Source organism: Aphelocoma coerulescens, chromosome 2 (genome assembly GCF_041296385.1).
Source record: "Aphelocoma coerulescens isolate FSJ_1873_10779 chromosome 2, UR_Acoe_1.0, whole genome shotgun sequence".
Classification (NCBI taxonomy): Eukaryota; Metazoa; Chordata; class Aves; order Passeriformes; family Corvidae; genus Aphelocoma; species Aphelocoma coerulescens.
The window spans coordinates 2643116-2668972 of NC_091015.1; the positions used below are offsets into that span (position 1 = coordinate 2643116).

General features: G+C 51.3%; 1 protein-coding gene across 1 annotated transcript; it reads right to left on the reverse strand.

Moving 5' to 3' along the window:
* Nucleotides 1-3044: 3044 nt before the first annotated feature.
* On the reverse strand, nucleotides 3045-25857 carry ZBTB47 (zinc finger and BTB domain containing 47). Its single transcript, XM_069006274.1, has 6 exons — nucleotides 25506-25857; nucleotides 13806-15173; nucleotides 10357-10504; nucleotides 9690-9805; nucleotides 9154-9298; nucleotides 3045-8298 (listed from the first exon to the last, which is right to left on the reverse strand). The coding sequence occupies exons 1-6, from the start codon at nucleotides 25506-25508 to the stop codon at nucleotides 7931-7933; spliced, it is 2148 nt and encodes a 715-aa protein (XP_068862375.1). The 5' UTR covers nucleotides 25509-25857; the 3' UTR covers nucleotides 3045-7930.

The following is a 25857-nucleotide window of genomic DNA, read 5'->3' on the forward strand; positions in this document are numbered from 1 at the left end:
GATTGGTCTTCTTTCCATGGGGGTCTGGGGCAAGGAGGGATGGGGGGAGGTGGGGAGATGCTTATGAGAGATGTGGCATCTGGACACTGTGCAGGACATTGCATCTGTGATTGGCAGTTTTTTGTAGAAGTGGGAAAGAGGAGAGTGTGTCTGGGAAACCTCTGGGAACTTGAAGGTGCTCACAAGGTAATTGGAGAGGGGATCTGGAGCCTGCAAGGAGCTGGGGAAGACTGAGAAGCACAGAAAAATTAGTTATTCCAGTCTCAGGAGACAGGACAAATAGATCATATATTTTTTCACTTCTTTCTCCATGTTTTTTACCATCTTTTCAACTGCAGTTGGACCTCCCCAGCAAAGAGTGGAAGCAGAAAGTGGGGCCTAAGTTGACGTTCCCCAGGGAAAGGGGTCTACAAAGTATTTCCCCGCCTATGGTGTCTGTGAGCATGGTGTTCCTTGGAGAGGAGAAGGAAGGGTCAAAGTCAAGTGGTACAGAAGAGACCTGATAGAATTTGGAGTTCCTGGGTGAAGTTAAAAGAAAAGATCATGTGAGCAGCAGAAGGGCTTTGGAAATTGAAATGGAAAGCAAATAATCTTAGTTCTTTGCCTCCACCTTGATTTTGGGATGATGAGTGGCCGGGAGCTGAGTCTCAAGAGAGGAGAGTCATGCAAGTTGTAGGGTAGGGAAGGGGGAGAGCTGGACAGGGGAGGCCATGTGTGCTCATCTCCAGCCTTTTGGGCTCCTCATCTTCAATCACAGATCACAATGTGCTCCCCTATGGATGGAAAAAACCTGTTTTTTAGGGAAAGGTTTTATATTTTTGCTGTTTCTCTTATTTTTAATGTTCAGACTTTTTTTTTTTTAAGAGTATTTTACTTTGCTAAGGAGATCTCAGATGTGTTTGGCTCAAAGAGAGCTTCTGACTGAGGAAAAATGCATATTTATTTTAAAGTTGTCAATAATGAAGTTTTGATAGAGCTCTACTGGCAGCAGGACAAAGATCTGTTAGAGCAGAAATCTCCTGATGCCCACACCATCTGACCAGTGGTTTGTTTAAAAATAAATGTTACTATTCCAAAGGAAATCCCCTGTGTTTGCACATTTATAGAGCTGAAATTGATCCTTCACAGCAACCAAAGACAAGGACCAAGCACAAGTTGTGATGGCCACACAGAGCAAAACAGCCCCATGGAGAGCCCCAGTGTTTATTCTGATTTTTTCCCATTTGAGTGATGACATTTTAGGATTCATATCCTTACAGCTCTTCCCACTGGATACCACAACTAAGAGTTTACCCAGGACTAGAAGGAAGCTGGATGCCTACAGTGACAGGACGAGAGGAAGCAGCCTCAAGTTGTGCCAGGGGAGGTTTAGATTGGATATTAGGATGCATTCTTTCACAGAAAGGGTTGTAAAGCACTGGAAGAGGCAGTGGAGTTCCAGGGATGGAGTCACCATCACTGGAAGTGTTCAAAAAACGTGGATGTGGCACTTAGGGACATGGTTTAATGGTGAACACGGTGCTGGTGCTGGGTTGGTGGTTGGACTTGTTGAGATTTAAGGTCTTTTCCAACTTTAACAATTCTCTGATTCTATGATATCATAGTACCACTAACAGGGGTGATAATCAATAATAATTTTTAGAAAGAACAAATGCAAACATTGCAAAATAATTGCCTCACAGTGGTATGAAAATTCTGGTATCATAAATCGTACCTGGCTGATTCATCTAGATCAAAATGCAGTTGTGCAGGAACTAAAACATGTTTGGAAGGAAAAAGAATTCAGGGCGAGTAAAAGAACCAGTCCTGGTTTCATTTGAAGGATTTAAAAAGTTACAGGATAAACTCCTTAGAGGACAATCACATCAGAACGGTAATGAAATATTTTCAGAAGAAAAAGAAATCCAAGGTGACTGGCTGTCACAAAGCAGCTTGGAAAAAAAAAAGAATAAAAATCTTTGAAACAATCAAATGTGTGAAAAATGCACTGAAAAGAAATAAACACCTTCTGCCCAGCTCTGCAGAAATTCATGTAGACAATTCCCAAGCTAATTAAAGATGAATTTTCCAAATAGCTTCTGGCAGAAAAAAAAGAAAAATTAAGAAAAACTAAAAAAAATAATCCCTGCATAGAATTACTATTTTTAAAAGTCATTTATTGCAGTGTCAGGATCCCACCTCCTGCCTCCACCAACACCATCCCTGGAAGTGTTCAAGGAATGAGTGGGAGTTGCACTCAGTGCTCTGGTCTGGTTGACAAGGTGGTGATTGGTCAAAGGTTGACTCAATGGTCTCAGAGGTATTTTCCAGCCTTAACGATTCTGTGATTCCGTGACCTTTGCTTCAGCTCTTCTTGTTGAAAAGTTGTTGGAAACTGGAAAGTTGTTGACGATCCTAAGAGAGGGTTAATCCCCATTCACTTCCTGCCACATTTCTTGGCTCTCCTGGAGGAATTTTGGGCTTTTTGAAGCCAACAGGAGAATGTTGCTGACCTTCCATGAGTTGTTGTGATGTGACCCCTGATACAGGCTCCAGAAGTTTCAAATAAACTGGAGTTTGGTGCTCCCATGTGGTTCACGTCCATTATAAAGCTGTGGAGATGCCACCACTGGCACAGGGCAGGAAACCATAAAAGGAAAAAAAGCTGTTGTATAAAAAGACCCAGAAGAACTTGAAATATCCCATAGCTTGAACAACAAGAACCATATCTCAGCATGTTGGTCTGAGGATGGCAGCAAAGTTGGACATCACCGAGTGAAAGCCTGGCCTGAGGATGCTCTTCCACCTCTCCAAGAAGCTGTGTCAGTCCAAACAAAGGCCATCACAGATAAGAACTGCCACCAGGAATGCTCAGAGAGGCATCACTCCTCACTGCTGCCTGGTGTTTTCCTGGCTCAGATGGAACAGCTCTGGTGGCTCAGGTCCCCCTACAGATAATGGCAGTGGCAAAGACTACATCCAAAGGCTGAGGGAAAACTATCTCTTCTTTTATTATCTTCCCAATATCCATGCTGATATTGTTGGTGAGGTTCCCCCTGCTCCGTTTTAAACTAATCAAGGCACTGGGTGCTTTTGGGTGTGCTCCTTGGTTTCTCCACTGCCAACAGAGGAGATCAGAGAGACCCTACTCAGAGTTCACACAAACCTGACGGAGCCAGTAGGACCAAGAGCTCAGTCCTTACCCCAGGGCTGTAAGCACTGAATCCCTTCCTCTATCCACTCATCACCCTTCCCTGAAAAGCTCTTTTTTTGTTGGCCCCACAACAGTCAAGTTGTCTCACACATACACACACACCTCCCACCAAACCCAACACAGAGCCTATACATGCGAAGCAGTGGCAGCAGTCAACATTCCATAGGCAGCTCATCCTCCCCGTCTCTGACTGCTCACACTGTTGCCTGAAATAAACCCTTTTAAAAGAAAAGAAAAAAAAAGGGGGGAAAGAAAAAGATAAAACGAAATTAAGGTAACAAAGAAAGTGGTGGAGCTTTAGGTTTTCTTTTATAAAAGACAAATTGTTTATTGATCCAGTCCTTCCACTTGCAACCTCTTTGGTAACAGTCATAACACTTACAGACTGGGAGAACGCAGTGGAAAGGCCCAGTTCTGACCTCTCACCAATTTCAGAGCTCAGTGAGCCCCAACGTGCCTTGGTGAGAGGCCAAAAGCAGGTTTCAAAGCATGGCCAAGGACCTTGCCTCGAGGGACAACCCAAACCAGCCTCCCTACCGTGACTTGCCATGCTTGTGGGCAGCCCAGAGAGCAGCCCCAGCACCCCCAGGCAGAAGATGGCTTGGGATGGGGATGTCTGACTGGGAGTTGTGCCCTGGGAGGTGGCTTTGATGAACCTCTTGGGACCTCCGGGACACTAGCCAACGGGACCGTCGACGAAGCAAGACTCGCCCGTTCCTGCGGTAGACAATGACTTGCCTCAGTTGGTCCCACGGGGATGGACTAATCCAACCATCTCAGCCTCCCCCTCCTCACACCATCCCAAAGAGAGTAACTGCTGTACTTGGAGTTAAAGATAAACATATATTGATTACACATGGTCATAAAAAAAAGTAATAATAATAATAATAATAATAATACATTTCCTAGAACATTACTTAAGACGCTTCCGAAAAGCATCCAAGCTTCCCCTCCCCTCCCCGCCTTCCCTTAATCTATACAGAATAAAGTGCTTCGTTTAGTTTGTTCACACTTGTAGAGCCACCAATACACTCTTAACTTGGCATGTTTGGGCAACCAATACTGAATGCCGTAAAATAATACAGAGCCAAACACCAGGCATGAGAAACTAGTTTTGAGGCAAGTGCTTGGGGTTTCATTCATTTCCTTCAAGTTCCATGCTACAGAGGTTGTTCTTATTCCTATTTTTTTTTCTCTTTTTTTTTTTTTAAATTATTATTTTCTTCCTTTTTAAGTTCAACCCAATTCCTGTCGTGGTTCTATGTCTCTAGGCAGGGCTGCGTGTGGGGAAGCTCTTGACGTCCGTGTGAACAAAGGGCGTCTGTCCATCTGTCCTTCCCTCCTGACTTCGGGCAAACCAAGAGTCACCTCAGAGGAGTTGTCTAGCAGCGGATGCTCGTCTCTATTGCACTGTCACAGCCATTCCCACCTGTCCATCCATCCATCCACCTTCCCACCACGCCGGGGTTATGGCTGTGGTCCGAAGGGCCAGCTGTGCCTCATGGATACGTGAGGCGAACTGGTCTGTGCTACCAGGCTCCTGGGATATATAAACCAAAAATGACCCTCCCCACATGATTCCCTCCCTCCCCAAAGTTCAAATGAAGGGTGGAGTGGGGAGAAGAAAAATTCCAACCCAGACAGATCTGGGGTTTAGGTGTGTGGGAAGAGCTGTCAGCTGAACGTTGCGTTGCGGCGTATTCAGGAACTGCGTAATGGAAATCAAGCCCCTCTCCACCCTCGCGGTCTGTCAAAGAAGGGATGTGAGAGATTAAGGTGCAAGAGTTAAAAAAGAAAAAATTTTAAAAAATTTAAAATAAAACAAAAATCTTGAAAACAACGGACCCAACTCTCCTGCCTCCTGCCCTGTCTAACCCCAAGGGGTGCAACAGGGCCAGCTGGGATGGATCCGGGATGGACGAGACACCTCAGGAGTGGCTCGTCTGAGCTCTTAGCACGTGAAAGAAAACCAGACATGGAGACACACTGGGACTGAGTCCGGGTGTAGACAAAAGGGCTTGGAGGCCTTGTAGGACTCCTGGGAGCTACGCAGGCCTTGGAGAGGGGAGGGAGCAGCAGGGATCTGGTTCTCCAAAGTGCTGTGTGCATGGTCACATCTCGACATCTCCAAGTGGCTCTATGAGCAGGCTCTTGAAGGGGGTTGGACGCAGCTGGGACCAGTCACTGGGCTTTCCACTGGGCTTCCAGCCTCAAGGAAGTGCTCTCATCTCACAGAGATATCCAAGGGGGCAGGTCCTCACTGGGAGAGGATGAACCGGGACAGGAACGGGGAAAGCCACCTCCAGGTGAATGGAACAAGGGAGCACATTGGCATGGGTGTTTACATGGGGTGAAGTCTGTCAGCTGATGGGCTCCATCGCAGAAGACCACAAAAGCAAGGTGAGCCCTCCTCAGGGCACAGCGCTCCCATCCTGTCTCAAGGCTGAACATGAGGGGAAAGAAGCACAAGGAAGCCCAAGGGAATGGGATCTGGAAGGCAGCAGAGGAGGAGACAGCACGGGCCACTCCAACACCTCCACGGGTATCACTGAATGCTTCTGTAAAGCAATCATCTTCCAGTATGGGTCATGGTCCCTTCAGACAGACAATGGCCCCAAGAGCCCTCATCCCTCATGGGTGTGTGTTTGAGAAGGTTTTTCGCACCATCCCAATGAGCCCCAGGGTTGTGGAGGGGGATAGCAGAGAAGCCTTTGGAACCCACCTGAGAAGGTCAATATGGTGAGGCAGCTCCACCATAGCAACCTCCTTTTGCTCGGAGCAGGTGGAGTTGGGGGTGAGCTCACTGGTACTGGGAGAGGCGCTGGGGATCCACAGGATCCCAGCCAACACAAAGATGAAAAGGAATTTGTGGCTCCAAAATGTTAACATCAGTCAGCTTTCCCAAGATGCCAGGCATGGGGGGCACCACTCAGCAGGAGGTGACACCGGTCACCTCAAAGAGCACTCAGGAGAACAGCAGATGCTGCCCTGTCCTGTCCCTGTCAGGCTCCTGCATGTCCCCAGTCAGCAAAGCCCCTGAGCATGTGGCTGAATCCTCCCATCTCTGCAGGGACAGCCCCAATGCTGCCCAAGTGCTTTGCTGATTTGGTCCAGGAGATGAAACACCAAGACTTTTCGCAGAGCCAGACCTGGCTCCCTGTCCCCAGCACTCTGTTGTCATCCAGCACAAGCTGCATATGAGAAAGGGCTCCTGCAGCCCACTCAGTGACCTCTTGCCTTCTTGCCTACCAACAGTGCTGCTCACCACCTCCTCCATGACCTAACCCATGTCCGTAGGTGACCTCAACATTGGCTTTAGGAGCACAGCATCAGCTGCAACAGCCCCTCACCTCTTGCCAGCCCTTCTCTGCCCATGCTGGGGGCTCTCTGACTCCAAAGGGGACATTACCCCAGGCAGGGACCACATACAACCACAGTCAGTCCAATGCATGACACCCTGGGACAGAGCACAGCAGTGAGAGACCCTGCTGGGACCTCAGTGCCCAACAAAAAGGTGACAGCAAAGCCTTCCTCTTCTCCGCCTCCTCCTCAGCATGAAGCCAGCCATATTACTTGTAAGTGAAACCAAAGACCAGCTCGACTTCAACATCTTCAACAAGCACTAAGCAACACCACAGGGCATCACCAAAACAAGCACAGCCCTCACTGGTCCACTCTGGTCCCCCCAAAACCAGGACAGGGCAACAGATGCCAGCACCACAAGGAGAGGTGAAGCTTGGGAGAGCAACGCAGGCAACAAACTGGAGACTGGGACATCACCATCCCCAGGCTGAACATGGTCTAACTTTAGCTCTGAACCTTGCAATGGGACTGACCTGGAGCTCACCCATCATTCAGGGGTTTATTCGGATTGTTAAGGCACTATTCTGGACCGATTCTGCCGAGAAACAGAAGCGTCCTGCTGCTCTGTCCCAGGCTACCCTCCTGCCAGTCCCAAAGCTAGCTGATCTCTCCCAGGAACAGCTCCCCGACTCCAGAGCATCCCCAGGAGCCCAGCTCCTGCTGGGATTAGCAGAAAGGGCACACCAGAACTCAGTTCCCTTAGGGCACCCCAAAACTGAACCGACAGTGAGCTGCAGATGCCCCAAGATGCAAGGCGGGTGTTTGTGCTTTTGCCTGTGGAGGAGGAAAACCTGTTGTAGGGAAGGAAGACGTGTCGAGGGCTGCTAACGAGAGCGCGCTAATGGCTTTCCAATGGGGACATCTGCTCGCTCACCACGGGCCACTGGGGCTGGCAGTGGCAGGCTCTTCTGTGGTGCCCACCTCTCAACCCTGTGGGTGAAGAGCCTGACTTGAAAGACCAGCTTTACAGTACAGGGATTCAAGCACCACTAACTAGAATTCGGCTTAGAAATATAGATGCACTGGCCAGCAAGCTCAAGCCCAGATATCCTGCTCCTCCCAGCCCCACCAGTATCTCATCAGGAGGATGAAGCCGGCGTGTGGGAAGATGAAATGGATAGTGACACCTTTTACCTACACCCTTACGGACGGATGGCGGTTTCCCCCCAACACCCACACTCCTCGGGGGGGACTTCCTCCCGCTCCCCCTCTCTGCAGAGAATGATGGGTGAGAAAAAGGAATAAAAACCCAAAACGACCCCAAAATGAGGAGGAAGGGGGGTAGAGAGCAAGCAAAGCCTTGGCTCCCCGGGGGAAAGGCATTCCCGAAGGGCAGAGCAGTCCGTGCAGGCGCATGGCCGGGGTGGGGGACACCTAATTGTTGTTTGAATTTATCCTCCCCGCAGGAAAAAGGGGAGGGGGTGGTGGTAGGTGAGGAGGAGGAGGGAGGGTCTGTGGAAGGGGATGGAGCAGCGGCAGGGGCAGGGGGGAGATGCCGGGGCCGGGGGGCAGCGGAGCCGGGCTGGTGGCGGGTTGGGGGACGGCCGTGTCCGAAGCCAAGGGGTTGCTGACGCGGAAACATTTCTCCTTGTGGGCTTTGAGCATGTTGGAGAAGCGGAAGCGCTGGCCGCAGACGTCGCAGGGGTACGGCTTCTCCCCGGTGTGGGTCCGGCGGTGCCGCTTCATGTTGGGGCGGCTGGTGAAGCTCTTCCCGCAGATCTCACAGATGTAGGGCTTCTCGCCTGAGGATGCGAGGAGGGGGATGAGAAGCTGCTGGTTAGGCTGGGTGTCAGAGACTGGAAAGATTTGATATTTTGAGACATTTTGGGGTATATATGTGTGGGGAAGGGCAGGTTGGGGTTCGTCCTGATGAGGCAGTGGACGGCCCCACACACCCCAACCCCAGAGCCTGTATCCCAGCCTGGCAGGGTCTGCCAATCATGGCACACTGGAAGCGGTGCTCCACTCTCCCCTAATCCACCTCATGAGTGAGCAAATGACCGGAAGTCCCACCTGGGAGAAGGGCCCTTGAGGAACAAGAGGTATTTAAGGCCAAACACCAGGCCATCATGTTCATCTATACCCTACTTTTGTTTTGGAAGTTCTGTCTGAACCCAGGAGTTGGTAGCTATATGTGTGCTTTTCTATATCTTTTCTGTCTTTCTGTCTTTCTCTTTCTTCTCCTTCTAATTCCCTCTCCTTGGAATATTTTGAGTAACTTAACATCAAATGGGTTTAAAGTTTGCTAAGTTGAATGGGCCAAGTTAAGTGCTGTGAGAAGTGTTTGATGTTGCTTGAATGTTCTACTAAGCCTTTTGCCAAAGTTCCCTGATTTTTCTAAAGTTTGCCAGCAAACCTTGTGTTGTTTTAACCTCTTTAGAATATCCTGTTGGTATTTCTTCCATGTGTCCAACTCAGAGATCGTGAACCATTGTAAGCCCTTTCAAAAGTCTCATCAAGCGAGTTGATTGGGGCCTCACCAATGTCCCCCAAACCCCCATCCTTCCACCCACTCAAAGATGTTACCCCCATCCCAATGCTCTTTCCATGGGAGAGTCTGACTGAGGGGATTTGGGCCCAGGCAAGAGGGGACTCACCCGTGTGCGTCTTCATGTGCTCATCAAAGTACTGCTTCATGTTGAAGTCCTTGCCACACCACTGGCACATGAACTGCTTGTGGCCGATGTGGATGCTCATGTGGGAGCGCAGCTGGTACTTGTACTGGAAGCGCTCATTGCAGTTCTGCAGGGGCAATGAGTTGTTGATGAGCACCCAAAATATTCCCACATTCCCCTCAAGTCATCAGCAGCAAAGAAATCCCTTTTTTCCCCCCAAAAAACCCCCTAAAAATGGATTTTTGGGACCTACCCAGCCAGGTTTGCAGGCTAGATGGGCTTAGGGTGGGATGCAAAGTCCAAGCACTGGGGAACAGATCCTGGCATTGGACAAGTTTTGTCGTAAAGTTGGTGGGACCTTGAAGCCAGGAGGGGATGCAAAGTTTGGAAAAGCGTGGGATTATCCCTACAGCTGCACTGGCACAAAGCAAGGTGGAAGCCCCAAGAAGTGGAAAATCTTTCCCCATATCAGTGGTTTTGCCCTTGTTTGAGGGGTGGGGCAACAGCCAGGACCTTACCTCGCATTTGAAAGGCTTTTCCCCGGAGTGCTGGAGCGAGTGGACCTTGAGGGACATGCTGCGCTTGAAGGACTTCCCACAGGTCTCACAGGTGAAGGGCATGTCCTTGGTGTGTGCTGGTGGGGACAGGGGCAGGGTCAGGAGCCCTCCACACCCCTCCACCATCCATCTCCCCACACCCCAGCTGTGGCTCCCAACGCCAGTGCCCAACCCCAGCAAACCCAAAGCATCTCTGGAAGATACATGGCAGCAACATTTCAAGCACTTCCCTGACAAATCCCCATTCTTTCGGGTCTCTTTGGTGGCTCCAAGGCCCAGGGACCTGACCACTGTTGCCACGTACAGCTTGCTTTTCAAAGCCCAGCACTGGTGTGCTCTGGTTGTCTTTTACACTGGTTACACTTCAAACCTTCCTTTGATCACTTCTGAACAATAAAATAAATGGGATTCCCCAGCACCACATCCAAACCCAGCACTGAGCAGACATTGGTTCAGCATTGAATATCAGGCCAAATTTCAAGACGGTGATGTGAGAAAGCTCACCCAAGAGTAAGCCCAGCCCTGAACACCCAACATGACAGCAACAGAAAACACCTTTCATTGCCAAATTGATGGATCAACACCCCCAGCAAGATCTTCCCGTGCCACTGGTTCCTCCCACACTCACCAACCATGTGTTTGCGCACGTGGGCCATGGTGTAGAACTTCTTCTCACAGATCTCGCAGGAGAACTTCTTCTCTGCATAGCCATGGACGATCTTGTTGTGCTCATGGAGAGACCAGAGCTTCTTGAACCCCTTCCCACACGTCACGCACTGCGAGGAGACGGGAGATGGTCAGGGAAGCAGCTTCATCCATGGAAAGGGAACATCACTGTGAAAGCTACAGCTGATACCAAAAATCATAACAACCAGCAAGTCTGATACAGACCTTGCCACTTCAAAACCTCCAAACTTCAGATATCTATCCATGGGATGAGCAAGGGATAATGACCTTCCAGGGGAGGATGTGGCATCTCCATCAATGGCTGTATCAGGTCTTGCATAAGCAACAGCTCATGCACCAAGGCCCTATTCCCAACTGGGAATTTTATTCCTAAATGAAGATGTTACATAAAATAATCCCAACCCTCTGTGCACTGGAAAATTGCAAAAAATATAAAAAGAAGGAGAATCCCAAACCAGGGCAGCGGCACAACTCCAGTCTTCAGCAGATATTATGGATACTTCACCACTAAATTGGTTTTCCAAACAGATCTGTGATTCCACTATATCCAAATAGACCAAAATGGACCCAAAGCACCTGTCCATCAGCACAAGGAGAACAACATGACATGCAAAGTCTTTCCCAAGAAATTATGGTAGAGAATTACTTCAACTCCAACAAGTTCAATGTTCCTCTGGAAGTCCCCAGGAAAAGCTCCAGCTTCCGTGTGAGACCTGTTTGAGGCATATGAGACCAGTTCAGTGCTCAGGGAAACACAGGAGAGGGATGTGCACAAAGGAAACCACTGCCAGAAGCCAAGGGTCAGCTCCTTCCCCTTTATCTTTCCATGACTCACATTCCTCTTGGTCAACAGGGATAAAACCATCCCTTCTCTCCTTGCAGATTTGTTGAGAAAATCATGCCTTGAAGGTATCTTGCAACAACGTGGCTGAGTGGTACTTGTGAAGGCAGGGAGGGATTCCTCCACTTCTCCTTCCCAGAGGAACAGATGCTCCTTGATGGGCTTCAACCAAATTTTGCTGTGATACCATGGAAAACACACCATTATGCTGTGCAGTCACAGTATTTTTCTGTATATATTTATATTTATGTGCCTCAAAGGAAAAATTAGGGTCACAGAGCCATTCCCAAGCCTCATCATCTTCATCTTGTCATGCTTGAATGTCAACATGAGTAGTCCTCCGAGTCCCACTGTTCCCAAGTATGTATTTCTATGGATCAGAACAGCTTTATCTCTGTTTTAAGGGATATTTCAGGGCTAATTCAGGACTAGAGCCTGATATCAAAGACACATCAATATCCATTTTCTCCACTTAAAATGAAAGAGGCTGAAGGGGAATTTCAAAATGAAAGGTAGAGGGAAAGCAGCAGAGGTAGGAAGACCCCCGGGGTTGGGACCAAACACGCTGGAGAGACAAGTTCTCTGTCCTCAGTTACTGCTGAAAATCATCACTCAAAAATGTGGAAGTAACGCCCAAATGAGGGGAAAAAATGAGGATATAAATTCTTGCAGGTTAAAAGGAAAACCTTACTGAAGCTGGCCAAAAAACCAGCTTGAAGGACAACTCCATAAAGCAAAGGATGAATCACTTCTCAGGTGGTGGAATAGGATGCACATTATGGGATGGGGAATGAACACAAGGAGCAGGATGGTGCTTAAAACCTGGAGCTTTATGGACGAAATTTGAGGACAAAACAGGGAAAGAAAGCAGGAGACCCAGCTGGGATAAGATGGATGGTCCCTCCATGGATCTGATTAAAACCCAAGAAATAAAAACTGCCTGTTGTAGGTACAGAGCTGAAAAAATTCCTTTTCCATCCAGACATAATTCCATGGTATTTTGATAGTTATTAAATATTATCAGAGCAAATGGAGTGGATTTGGCTATTTGTAAAATTAAAAATGTTCAGTTAAGTGGGAGACACTGATCCCTTTTTCCGCAGAAGGAGGTCACTGCACAGGCAGTTGTGGTTCATCCTATACCAAAATGGTCTGGAAAAGGGATAAAAAGGAGGGGGGAAAAAAGAAGCAATGAGGTGACAGCCGCATGTTATCCACCTGGAAAGTAGATGAAGCTGAAGAAACATTCTGGGGAAACTCCTTTTTAACTGCTCAGGTTTTATGGTAGGCTCTGAAACAGCGACCACCACACAGGTACTGGAGATGGCACTCATCCATTCTGGGGAAAAGCATCCAAAAAAAGCAACTTCAGCGCTGGGAATGTGTCAGGAAGGAGCACCAAAGGGTCAGTGACTGCTTCACCTGTGAGCCAAGACTGTTCCTACCTCCATGTTCCCTGCTCATTCCCTATTTCATTTGGGATGCCATCGGTGAAGGGCTCCAGTAGCACTTGGGTTGTGTTACCTTCATCCAGGAGAGCTGTGAGATCATTTAAAATCCGGTCGCTGGTGGAAAGGGTGATGGGAGAAGCTCTCCAAAAATTGGTATATTTTAATTATTAGCAGCAGCATCCTGTAAAACAGCTCATCAGGAATTACAAGATGGGATTTTGGAGGGATCTTCAGGAACATACATCTGCTGCTCTGATTGGGTGCCTCCCTATCCCCCCAAAACTGCATGGATTTAACGGAGTCAATTTGCCAACACAGGCTCTCATTAGCACAGCGGAAGGACACACCAAGCCCGAGCCATGCATGGATGTCAAAAGCACTCAGAAATTTGCTAATACACACACACAAAAAAGCACAAAAAGCAGATTAAAACCATTTTAACTCCTGTCAGCAAATTTTCAAATTAAGCTAAAGGGGGTTCAGCCTGGGTGGGAACACTGGAGTGTGTCTCCATTAGGAGCTCACAGTGTTTTATCCAGATTAACTGAATAAATTCAAAAGAAAAATTACTCCTCAAAAATTAACTCAGTGTTTTCACCCAGCCAGACAAGAGGAAGCCACAGTCCCCCTGGGATAAATCCTTTGGTCCCAGGCCACTGTGGGACCCTCCTGAGCCTGAATATGGGTCATGGGTGAAGGAAGGTTCCCTCCCAACTGCCCTGTGCCAGGTGCAACATCAGAATTATCTGAGCATGAGCTCATCCCATGGTGTAGCTGGGTGGGATGACCTCCATGGTGTTTGGGATATCCCTCCTTCACTGGGATGTCCCACCGTGGTGGGATGCTCCTCCTTTGGTGGGATGTCCCCACCTTGATGGGACATCCATCCCCTGTGAGATGCTTCACACTTTGGTGGGGTATTTCCCCCTTGGTGGGACATCCATCCCCTGTGGGATGCTCCACACTTTGCTGGGCTGTTTCCCTCTTGGTGGGGTGTCCATCCCTTGGGGTATGGTCCACCACGGGGTAAGGTATTTGCCCCTTGGTGGGATGCTCACCCCAGTGGGTTCCACGCCCTGGATGGATGGGCCTGCTCACCTGGATGTTCTTCTCACAGTCGGTCTGGTGGTGCAGCAGGAGCTCGCTCTCCAGCAGGAAGCGCTTCCCGCACTTGTCGCAGATCTGCATCCGGCTGTGCGTGACGTTCATGTGCTTCTCCAGGTACCAGCGGTTGTTGAAGATCCGGGGACACTTCTTGCAAGGATAATGCTGCTTCTCCTCCAGCTTCACCTTCTGGCCCAAGCCATCCTGTTCCTTCTTTCTCTTCCTTCCCCTCTGGCCTTCTTCTTCCTCCTCCTCCTCCTCTTCCACCTTGGCCATCTCCTGGGACCTGGTTGCCATGGCAGGTTTGGTGGCTTTGGATGCCCGGCTGCCCCTGCGGGGCTGCCCACTCTTTTCCCTTTTCATCTCTGAGGCATCTTCATCATCATCGTCATCGTCCTCTTCTTCCGTCGTCTCCTCCAGGTCTTCCTCCTCGCTGTGCTCCTCCTCCTCCTCCTCCCCCACCTCTGCATCCTCCTCCTCTTCCTCCTCCTCCTCCCCTTCCTCATTCTCCTCCTCCCCATCCTCCTCCGTGTCGCGACCATCCCCGTCCGGCCGCCCCATCACAGCTGCCTCGCTGGTGGCCGCCTTCCCCTCTGTGCCCTTGGAGACATTGAGGGTCTGGTTGTTGAGGTTCACCTCCACAATGATCTGCTCCCGGTTGTAGGAGCCCTGGCTGTCCAGATCCTCCTCAGACTCCTCACCCTCCATCTTACAGACAGCAGGACCTCCATCCTTCTCCTCCTTGTAGTACTGCTTGGCAGGGCCAGGGGGGAGCGTCCCACTGCCTGTCCCGTCCTCCACCCGCACCGAGAAGGGGTCGTTGCCCTCCCGGGCATAGATTTTGGGGTGAGGGGCGTCCACCTCCTGCTTGATCTCGCAGTAGTAGGGCGGGGGTCCGGCACAGCCCTCGGCAGGCAGGGCCATGTCGGTGGCCAGGCTGAGCGAGCGGGTGTCCAGCAGGTCCTGGCAGGAGGACGCGATGTTGTTCATCTGCAGCACGGCGGCCGCGTTCAGCACGTCCTGCACATTGCAGGAGTTGACGAGCAGTTTGGAGGTGTAGATGAAGTTGAGGATCTGCTGGAGGCCCTGCGAGGTGAGGGCCTCCAGAGAGAGCTCCACGCGCTGCAGCTGCTTGTTCTGGGTGAAGAGGGAGTGGAAGAACTGGCTGTAGGCTGCCAGGACCCCCTTGTGCGCCGGGAAGATGCTCTTGTGCTGCACCAGCACAATGTCCACGTCGCACAGGTCCGGCTGAAAGAGGCGCTGCTCGTTCAGTCTGTCCATCAAACACGTGAAGTGGAGGGCTACATCCTCCACCAGGGAGTACTCAGCTGAAGGGTAGTCAGTCGTTTTTTCGACTATCAGCTGTGGGGAGGAAGGAAATAAAATCATTCAGGACTCTTTCCACCCCAAAGTCATCCTCCTGGCCATGCCACCCATCCCTGTCCATGCATCATAAGTCAGCAATACCAACCAAGAAGCTCAACCACCACTCCCAGTTTGGAGATACTAACCATGATTTTCTACCACCAGCCCCAGCTTGCAGATACCAACCAAAACATCCCATCACCAGCCCCAGTCTGGAGATACCAACCAAAACATCCCATCACCAGCCCCAGTCTGGAGATACCAACCAAAACATCCCATCACCAGCCCCAGTCTGGAGATACCAACCAAAACATCCCATCACCAACCCCAGTTTGGAGATACCAACCAAAACATCCCATCACCAACCCCAGTTTGGAGATACCAACCAAAACATCCCATCACCAACCCCAGTTTGGAGATACCAACCAAAACATCCCATCACCAACCCCAGTTTGGAGATACCAACCAAAACATCCCATCACCAACCCCAGTTTGGAGATACCAACCAAAACATCCCATCACCAGCCCCAGTTTGGAGATACCAACCAAAATGCTCCTCCACCAGCCCCAGCTTCAGAACACCAAGAAGCTCCACCATCAGGCCCAGCTTGAAGACACCAACCAAGAAGCTCCACCACCAACTTGAGTCCAGGAGACTCAACCAGGGAGGAGAAACCCCAGTGAAAGGGCAGGTCAGGGCCACATGAGCACCCACTGATACCCGTTCAAGGTGGGTAGAAGACACCATGGCCACCAAGGAGGTCTAAAGCCAGGCTCAGGTGTCCACACTCACTCAGAGATGTCATACAGGAGAGGAGATGGCTTGACCTCCTGAAACAGATGGAGATCCAGGTGGATATTTGCCCCAAGCAGGAAGCCAATTTTAGGCACCCACTGAGATTTAACCCCCTAAATAAAAGGAAATTAGGATTTTATAGCTCCCTGCTTCCACAGATAATTACCCGAAGCCCAATATCCTTTGATATTTCTGAATTACGCTGCGTGCTCTTTCTCACGACAGCAGCTCACTCGCAGCTGGATTCATTGGGATGATTTATGCACTTTTTAATGCTCATTTTCCATTGCCTGGGGAAAGGCACTACCTGGAAAAATTCAAATCAGGGAGCAGCACCCCCAGGCTGGGAAATGCTGCGACTGCCAACCCTCCCCAGGCTGAGTTTGCTGGGTGTTTAATCCAACTCCCACATATTTTGCATGGTCCAGACCATCCCTGATGTTCATCCCCTCTCCTGGTCTTACCTGAGCCCCAGGATGAGTGTGACTGCTACAGCCCAAATCCAAGGGATATCCCACACCCTAAATCCAGTGCCTTGTATTAAAAGAAGGTGGGACACAACCTTTCCCTCTGCTTCCCTTGCTGAGCACCCAATTCATGGATGGAGACAGATCTGGACCCCTTAACACCCTCTCTCCTGACCTTTGCAGGATGTGACCAAGGACATGGTGCAGAACAGGGGCAGGGATGGAGGGTTCAAACCTGCCAGGTTTATTCTGCACCTCCTGCTCCAAAAAGAGTTTTTCAGCTCCCATTTTTTCTGGAACAAATGACAGCTCTCAATCAACTCACAAATTCCAGCAAGACACGTTCTGTTTGTCTTTTCCTTTCTTTTTTTTTTTTTTCTGGTGAGCCAAAGGCAAAAGCACACACAGACAAAAAAGTTTAAATAATAAAAAAGGGTGTTTTCTTCTCTGTTTTCCCAACAAGAAAAAAAACTCTTCTCCCTCCCTGCCAATTTTTTTCATTTTCATTGGATTTCTGCTCCAAAACCAACCAGTCCAACCAATTGGGATCTCAGCTTTGCATGGTTCTGATAGCCCTGGAGAGCCCCAGCAAGTGCTGGCACCCAGGGAAAAACATGGAAAACCCAGTTCTGCTCCAAATTCTTGGCTCTGCAGCCTGGAGTGGGGCAAAGAGGTAGGACAAGGGTTGGGTGTTTACATATTTTTATATACTTTTTATAATTTATGTATATTTAATATTTTCAATATTTTATACATGCATGCTTATTTATAGTTAAACGACTGATATATAAAAATATATAAATATATAAATATATAAATACATAAACATTCTTTATATATGTATTTGCTACAAAATGCTGCATCCCAGCTGGAACATCCATCCATCCACCCCCCCATTTTCTGAGCCTCGCGACTGCCAAGAACATTTTGATGAGATCTTGGATGGTTCAGCCATCCCCCCCCTCCCCCCAAGACACGTAGAAAATAAATAACGATATAATAAGTATCAAAAGCTGAAGAGACAGCAGGAATTCGGCAGAGCAGTTTGCTGTTTGCCAGGTTCTCTCCTGAAAAAAACCCTACACTCAGGTTTTTCCCCGGGGATCCATCTCACCTCTTTCCCCACACAGGACACCCCAAGCTTGGCACGGAGCAATGGGTGCAAACCAGGGGGAAATGGGTCTGTCGGGTGGCATCGCCCAGCCTGGGAAACAAAAGCCGGCTTTTTTTTTTTTCCCCTCCGGATCGAGGATTTTTGGCAAAAGGGGCTGATCCCTCACCCAGCGCCGGTCCTTGCCAGGCAGCTCTAATCAGTCCCAGCAGCGGCGAGGACAATGCGTGTCTTGGCCGCGTCCCGCCGGTGACTTCAGCCCGGGCTTGTCAGCGGGAGGCTTTTGCTCTTTATTGCTCTCAGATGCTTTTCGTGAGCTTGCCCGGAGCCAGAGCCCCGGCCGAGACAAGAGGCGCCTGCCGGGGTGAGATGCCGAGAAAGACCCCAACTTGCCCCAAAATGCCCCTCCGGCAGCTCCACTGGAGCGGAGGAGCCTGACTAATGGGGATTAATGGGAGGGTTAAATCCAGTGCTCTTCCTCTGGGAAAACGCAAATATTTGAAATATATCTCTCTTTTAATATTTAAAAAATACTTATATTAAAAATACATATTAAAAAAAAAAAGAATCACGAGTTCTGCTCTTTTCCACCATCACCACCCTGCTCCTCTGGCTCTGTTTAGTCCCAGGAGCAGGTCACCCATCCCATCTCCATCCCCTGTCCGAACTTGGGGAGCTCACTGGGTGCACTAAACCAGGATGAACCCTAAAACTGCTGGCCCCCACCACACACTGCCAACCTCTAAGCAAGCTTTTGGCACCATTAGCGCAGAAAAACACCCCTAAAAATTATTAGAAAGCAGCGTGGCCATGAATTCCCCACCCCGAGGGGCCGGCGGCGCCTCCAGCCAACCCTCCCCGCCCTGACGCTGCCCTCCAGCTCTATTTAAAGAGAGTTTTCACGTGATGCTGCCGAAGTCCCATCCCAAAACAGCTGCTGGGGCAGGAGGGCGGCCAGAGGATGGGGAGGATGCTCGGGGCGAGGGATGGGTTGGATGAGGCCCGATGGCGGGGGATGGAAGGAAAGGATGAGTAAGGAATGGTGGTGGAAGGAGATGCTGATGCTCACTGGAGCAGCCTCTCTCCAGCAGAGCCACCAAAGATCCCGCCACGGGAGATGGATCCCAAGCTCCCTTTCCACCCACATCCCCCCACCGCGTGCCTCAGTTTCCCTAAACAGCCCCACCAACACCTGATCACCTGCCCAGAAAGGTGTTTGCTGCCGGATTTAAATCAAGGTACCAGGATAAAATGCTATTTCTTTTAGCAGCTATGGAGAATCAGATCCTTAAACGTTCCTGCATCTCTAAATCTCCCCAAAGGACCAGTAGGTTGGGCCACTTTGGATATATTTAAATACTCAAATCCTCAGTCCCCCAGAAGACCATCTCTGACCTTCACCTGCCTCTTATTTATTTAATTAAATATTTATTCATTTCTATCGCCCTCATCACCGCAGCATCAAGGACCATGAGCAATTCTTTCCCATATAAGCACAAGGACAGGGGCTCTTAGGGTATAAAATTCACATTTAAGTGGTGACAGGACCAGCTGCCTGTGAACCACTTTCCATTCAGCACAAAATTTGGGTATTTCTTTAAATTTTTCACCCTCAAGATGTACAAGGAAAAACAGCAATCTGCTTTTCTGTATCATTTCCAACCACCCAAGCATTCATAGTTGACCTTCAGTATTAAATTGCATTAAAGAAAAGTGCTTTAATAAGGAGCTAAATACAATGTCAGCACTTGCTCCTCAAAAAAAGAAGTGCCCCATGCTCTCTTCCCGGTTTGGACATTGCTGCAGTTCAGGGTGAAAGAGCTGGGCTGAAACTATTTAATGTCAAAACTTGACTTTTGCTAAAGAAAGAAATATTATTAAATCCCCGTTTTACAGATTAGTTCAGATGACACAAAGGACATCGTTACAAATCCCAAACACCGGCGCTTTCGGTTTTAATCCTTGGCCTCCTACAACTTGCCCTCTACCTTCCAGGCCCTTGCATGAAACCTTCAGCCTTTTCTCTCTAGTTTTGAGGCCATTAGAGGATTTTTACAAAATGATGTGACGCTCGTGTCTTCCCTCAGCTCCCCAAACCAGGATGCACCGAGACGAAGCCGCCCCAGAACGAGCAGCTCTGCTTGGACCGCGCACATCCCATTGCCAACCCACCCATTTCTGGAGCACGGCCATGCATGGAAACCTGGCAGAGGGATAAACCACATCCCCAGGCGCCCGCCCCTCGCCGGTCGCCTACCTTCACGGCTCTGCCGTCCCCTCCCTCCCCGGGGAGCTCTGCCGTGGGGGCTTTCGGCACGGGACCGCGCTGGGGGTGGGGTCTGCTCGCTCCTCCGACGGGTGTTTTTATTTAATTAGGAGAGGGTTGTCCGGAAAAACAAGCAGGAAGGGAAAACAATAGCCCGGCCACAGCCCCGCCTGGCGAGGCGCCGGCCCGCACGGCCCCGAGCGCCCACCGCCGGCATCCTGCCCGCCGGGATGCGCCGCGCACCCGCCGCGGACCGGAGGCCTTAGGGATGCAGGTGGCACCTCTTGAGGAGGTGATTTTTTTTCCCCTGCGTGTTGTCTAAAAGGCTTAAGGGTGCCCAAAGTAGAGCCATGTGCAGCAAGAGCAGGTGAGGGGAAGGGGCTCAGCGATGCTCGCAGAGCCTGTGCCATCCCAGGGTGTTGGACAGCCCAAAAAACACCTCCCAGCCTCTGCCGGGTGAAGAAGAGCATTAACCCAGCTGGAGGACAGTCAGATGCTTCCCAGGCTTTTTTTTTTTTCTCCTGCCTTTTGGTTGTTCCTAATATTTTATTAATGATATCCAGCATTTACAGGCTTTGGCTCAAGGATGCTTTTCCCAGGAACAGCCTGGGAAGTTGGTAGCAGCACCAGGCCCACCAGGACTGTCCTCAGTGCAAGGGAACAGGGACAACTCCTTCCCCCACCCCTGTCTCCCTGAAACCACGGGCACACCTTTGCAAAGGGGAAAAAGATTAATTTGGAGGTTTTTTGGCAGTGCCATGGCTGCCAGCAACATGGGGAGAGCAGGAGGATGAGGTGGGATGAGCAACACAAGGCTTCATCCACTGGGAGCAGGCACTGGCTTCCCAACAGCACAGCCCACAGAGGGTTAATGGCTTCGTGCTTTTTTATTTATCTCATATTTTTAGAAATGTTTAAATCCTACCTGGGTGCTTTTCTCCTTTCCTTTTGCACACAGAGCTGCAAAGCCACAGCGACACTTCCAAGGAAGGATGAACAGATCAACCCCACCACCACCCCCCATCCTGAAACCGATGAGGTGACGCTGCTCCTGGGGGATGCCGCCACCGTGATGGCATCGAGGTCACTGCCCCTCTGTTCCACCAGGGGTGACAGTGAGGGCAGTGCCAAGCCCTGGGAGTCCATCCCGACACTTCCCGTGGGAAGTCGAGCACTGTCCCCTGCACCAAGCGCAGCCTCTGCTGCAAAAATACCGAGGCTCCGGCAACGCCGCATTATTTCCATCCCAAGACAAATCCCAATCCCTCCAGGAGAGCAGAGACATCGCAGCCGGGCTGGATGCACCCTTCTGTCTGTCCCTGTCCCCTCTGTCAGGGCTGAAAGAGGCGCAGCTCAGCCAGACCCAACACGTGGTGCAAAAGCTCTGCAGGTAATTCCAGAGCTGCGCCAAGCCAGGTTTGGGGTGAAATCCCGAAGGGATGTTGATGGATTTCAGCAGAGCTGGCATCGCCCTGGCAAACGCTGAGGACAGACAGCACAGAAGGGCCATGGGGGCCCTGCCAGCGCCTGGCACAGCCAGTGACACCCGGCTGATGGAAATGTCCCTAAGCCATCGCACTGGCACGGGAGCAGGCAGCGGGATGGGATGGGATGGGATGGGATGGGATGGGATGGGATGGGATGGGATGGGATGGGATGGGATGGGATGGGATGGGATGCTGCCCTCCATCTACAGGATGCAGGACCGCCCGCAGAGTCACTGCCAGGGTGGAAGAGCGCAGGGGACACGCACACACGCAAAGCCACTGTCCCCCTCCCTCCTGTGCCCAAGAAAAACAAGCGGAGGGAAGATTGAGGGAGGAAACGAGGACAAAACCCAAGGCTGACCTCCCCAGCCGGGCTGTCGGCCAAGTGGCTGCACCAGGGGCCAGCTCCAGACCGCTGCCCAGCCCAGAGCACCGCACAAGGCCGGGGAGGAGGCATCACCCCCCAGAGACCCTACGGATGTCCCCACTGCCACTGAGGGAAGGGATGGATGCAGCAGGGCAGGTGGTGCTCAGAGCCACCCCAGAGCTCATAGGATCCCCCCAGGAACCCCAAATTTAGTGCAGGAGCAGGGATGGGTGCAGGAGCAGGGATGGGTGCAGAGGAGCAGCCACCATGTTGCTTGTGCAGAGCCTGAAGGCATCGTAGCCCCAAGGCAGCCCCTCTTCCGTGTGCAGCCGGCAGTGCCTGGGAAGGGGCCAGGATACCCAGAAGCAAGGTAGGGGGATGGATGGATGGAGGGATGGATGGAGGGATGGATGGAGGGATGGATGGAGGGATGGAGGGAGGGATGGAGGGAGGGATGGAGGGAGGGATGGAGGGAGGGAGGGATGGAGGGAGGGATGGAGGGAGGGATGGAGGGAGGGATGGAGGGAGGGATGGAGGGAGGGATGGAGCCTCCTCCCAAGCACTGCTGAACGAGCCTTTCATCAGAGGGCAGCATCCCCCTGCCTGGCACCGCAGTGCCCATCCCTGGGGCAGCCCCCATGACCTTCCAGGTGGATCAACAGCGTGGTGGGATGTGACACCTCCAGGGTTTTCCCCACACTCAGCTCCCAGTAAACCCTAAAACCACAGCGTTTCCTAACCCAACCACAAACTAGCCAGAGATGTCCAGGATTGAACCTGTCCCAACATCCTGGGTAGGACTTTCCATCCCAGAGCATTCTCTCCAAACCCTGGCTCTGACCCCAGGAATGGTCCCCATCTCCAGCTCCATCCTAAACCCAGCCTTGACCAGGGCTCTCTGGGAAGCACCCGTCACGCTCCTCTAATCCAGCCATGGAATGGTTTGGGTTGGATGGGACCCTAAAGATTTTCTTGTTCCGACTCCCCTGCCATGCTCCATCTTCCTTTAGATCCAGTTGCCCAGATCAAGGATCTGGATGCATCAGATCCCTCCTGCCCAACACTTTCAACATTTTTATGAACATGCACTATTTTTATCCTTATTTTTATGCCAATTTTCCCAGTAACTTGGGGAGCAGGGCTTTAACTCAGACAGGGTGCCAGCAGCCCTGGCTCCAGGCAAAAGATATAATCATAAAAATAATAATAAAAAATGACAGTTTATTGTAATTAAGGCCTCTACCCATCACATCTGCGCCACCATGGCCAGTCTTTCCCCATATCCAAAGGCATCCCAGTTTTCCTCAGCAGGAGAGGTGGATGAAGACCGAGCTGGCTCAAGAGGGGACAGCAGCCTCGAAGGACATGGGGACAAGTCCTCAGGTGTCCCCATGCAGGAAACCCAACAGGGCCATCCCTGCCCTGCACAAACCACTCTGACAACACAACACATTTCCCTTAGAAATAAGGAAAAATTAGGGGCAGGAGGTGCAAGGCCTGGCCCCGAGCTCATCCTCCCCACCAACGTCCACTCGTCCAGTTTTACAGGGACCCGTGGGATGTCAGGGGACATCTAGGATGCAAAAGCACATGGAGGATATAGATATCCGCATTTTTGGGGCCAGGCAAATGTGGCAGCAAATTGAAAACTTCATCCCTTGCTCTTCCCGGAGAGTCACTTTGTCACGGCCATCACCAGGTCCCCATCTATAAAGGCTTAAATGCAGCAGCGTGGGAGAGCCTCGGTTTTCTCCTCCAGCTGGAGCACGGAGGGAGGACGGGAAAATCAGCAATTCCCCCAAAACCTTCAAAGACCCTCTGATGTTTTGACACATTCAGTTCATCCGCAAAGGGTTTAGGGCTCCCCCCCCCCGCCCCCCCTTTATTTTTCCTCGAGCAGAAAAATCTGCATCTTAAAAATAACCAATATTTAATTAAGCAGGCAGCAACCAACCTCCCGCTTCTCCCTCCCTTTTCCAAAGGATCCATCTCCAAAGGCGGCAGCGGGTTATTTTTGTGGAGGGGGTGACAATGTCTCTGCTCCAGACGCGAGACAGGAACACAGGGCCGTTTATCTCGCCTGGTGATAACCGAACTCCTGCCGGGGAGAACAAAGCTCCGCCGTCATTCCAAGCCCAGGTGGCAAAGGAGACCCTGCGGCCACCCCGGGAAAAGCCCCTGGAGCGGTGCTGAGCCCAGCCAGCATCCTCAGGGAAACTCTGCAGTTGGAGCCAGAACGTTTGCACCCAGCAAGATTTCACCACAGATCCAGGGGAAAAAAAAATAAATTAAAGAATAATAAATCCCTTAGTGTCTTTCCAAGGAGGAATTTTGCTTCGTAAAGCAAATCTTCCTCTGGTTCTTGCCGAGGCAGGGTGTGGAAGGAAGGTCGAATTCCCAACTTTTCCCCGTCTTCCTCGCGGGGCTGCTGGCTTGGGTGGGCTCTGGGTATCTCCATCTCCACCTCAGGGCGTGAAACACTCCCCAAAACACCCCGGTGTGCCCCCGGTCCCTCAGCATCTCCTCCGGGAAGGGATGCAGGGGCGGTTTCAGCAGTGATTTCACGCCAGAAGGAATTTCACAGGCCGAGTGCGATTGCCCAGCGTGAACCCAAACCCAATCCCGACCAGTTTAACCCCAGTACCGCGGTCGGGGGGTCCGAGCCCCATCCCACCATCCTATCCATCATCGTTTCCTTATTTTTCCAAGCCTGGACTTTCTTCCCCTTCCCAAAAATCCACTCGGACGCTTCCCGGGGCGTTAGGACGGGCACGGAGCCAGCACTGGGGCAACCACAACCCCGCACTTTTAGGGATGGGGGAGGCACCGAGGTACCGGGAGCCGCGATCCCGTGGTCACGGCGCATCCCAGGGGATTTCTCGTGGATCTTCCCAGCTCAGGCCTGCCCTCTGCAACTCCAGCCAAGCCCCCCCAAAACTCCACCGGCCGATAAAATAGGTCACTGCTGCAGGCGAGAGCCCCATCTCTGGTGTTGTTGTTATTATTATCATTATCATCATTATTTTTTAAGAGCAGGAATGGAAAATCCCTTTCCCGGCCCGGAGAGGGGTGGGATGCTGCGCCCTCCCTGCAGCCTCGTTCCTCCGGGATGTTGGGGAGCGCCCAAGGCGCCCCAGACCCCCCGGGAAAAGGGGGCCCACGACGGGAACCAGCCATGGAGAGGGGGGGAAGGCGGGCAGGAATTGGCACAAGGATGGAGTCATCCGGGGAATGGGAATGGCCGAGGAAGCGGCATCTCGTGCGCCCCCCCCCAGCGAATCCTCTGGCCTGGGGGCTCCAAAAGTGTGTGCGTCCCCCAAATCCTCCCAGTGACCCCCTGGCTGGGCTGGGGTCCTCCCAAGCGGTGGGGGGGGGGGGAGGGTCAGACCCCTCCGCGCGGCTCTTCTGCACCCCCATCCCCCGCTAAGGCACCCCAAAGGTGGGGAGGGGGCGCGTTTTTAATGCCATTTTCACCAAACACAGCCCATTTTCGCCTTGCAGGAGGGGGGACCCCCATGCAGCCCCCCAGACCCACCCCCCCCACCGCCCCAGCAGAGCAGCACCGGCCCCAAGCCCGGCCCGGCTGCGCTTTTTGTACCCCCCCAAAAAAATCCACGACCCCCCCCCCTCCCACGCGTGGATGCAGCATCGCCCATGCAACCTCCCCCTCCCGCATCCACCTCCGCCGCCCTGGCCGGGATTTGGGCAAGTTTCGAGGCCTTTGGGAAGTCGGCAAAGCCCCGGGAGCGCGAGGAAGCGACGGAGGAAGGAAGGGGAAGGGAGAGGAGAAAATAAAAGCGAGGAGAAAAGGGAGAAGGGGGGGTTCAGGCTCTACCATTTTGATGCAAAGGTCTCCGCGCTGAGGAGTCCCGGTCCTCCTCCGCTGGCCTGGGGTTTGTGCTCTCCATGAAAAAAACAAGGAATTGGTGGGTTGGGTGGGTTGCTGGTTTGGTGGCTTTTTTTTCTTTTTTTTTTTTTTCCTTTTGGCTGCCTTATTTCTGTTTTGGTTTTTTTTTTTTCTTTCGCCTTTTGGAGGAGGAGGGGGGGGGGAGGAAATCACCGCGCCAGCGCTGCTTGCATCCCCGTCCCTCTTTTCCTTTTTTTTCCTATATTTTCCTCTCTTTAATTTTTCCTCTCCCCCGTTTAATCTTTTTTTTTTTTTTCCCTTTCTTTTCTTTTCTTTTTTT

What these genes read in the sequence shown, in the direction of transcription:
- ZBTB47 (XM_069006274.1), bottom strand. An exon ending in ACTGTGAGAAGAACATCCAG is followed by an intron (nt 10,505 to 13,805) that starts GTGAGCAGGCCC and finishes GTCTCCTCGCAG; the next exon opens with TGCGTGACGTGTGGGAAGGG. An exon ending in GCACATGAAGACGCACACGG is followed by an intron (nt 8,299 to 9,153) that starts GTGAGTCCCCTC and finishes TCGCATCCTCAG; the next exon opens with GCGAGAAGCCCTACATCTGT.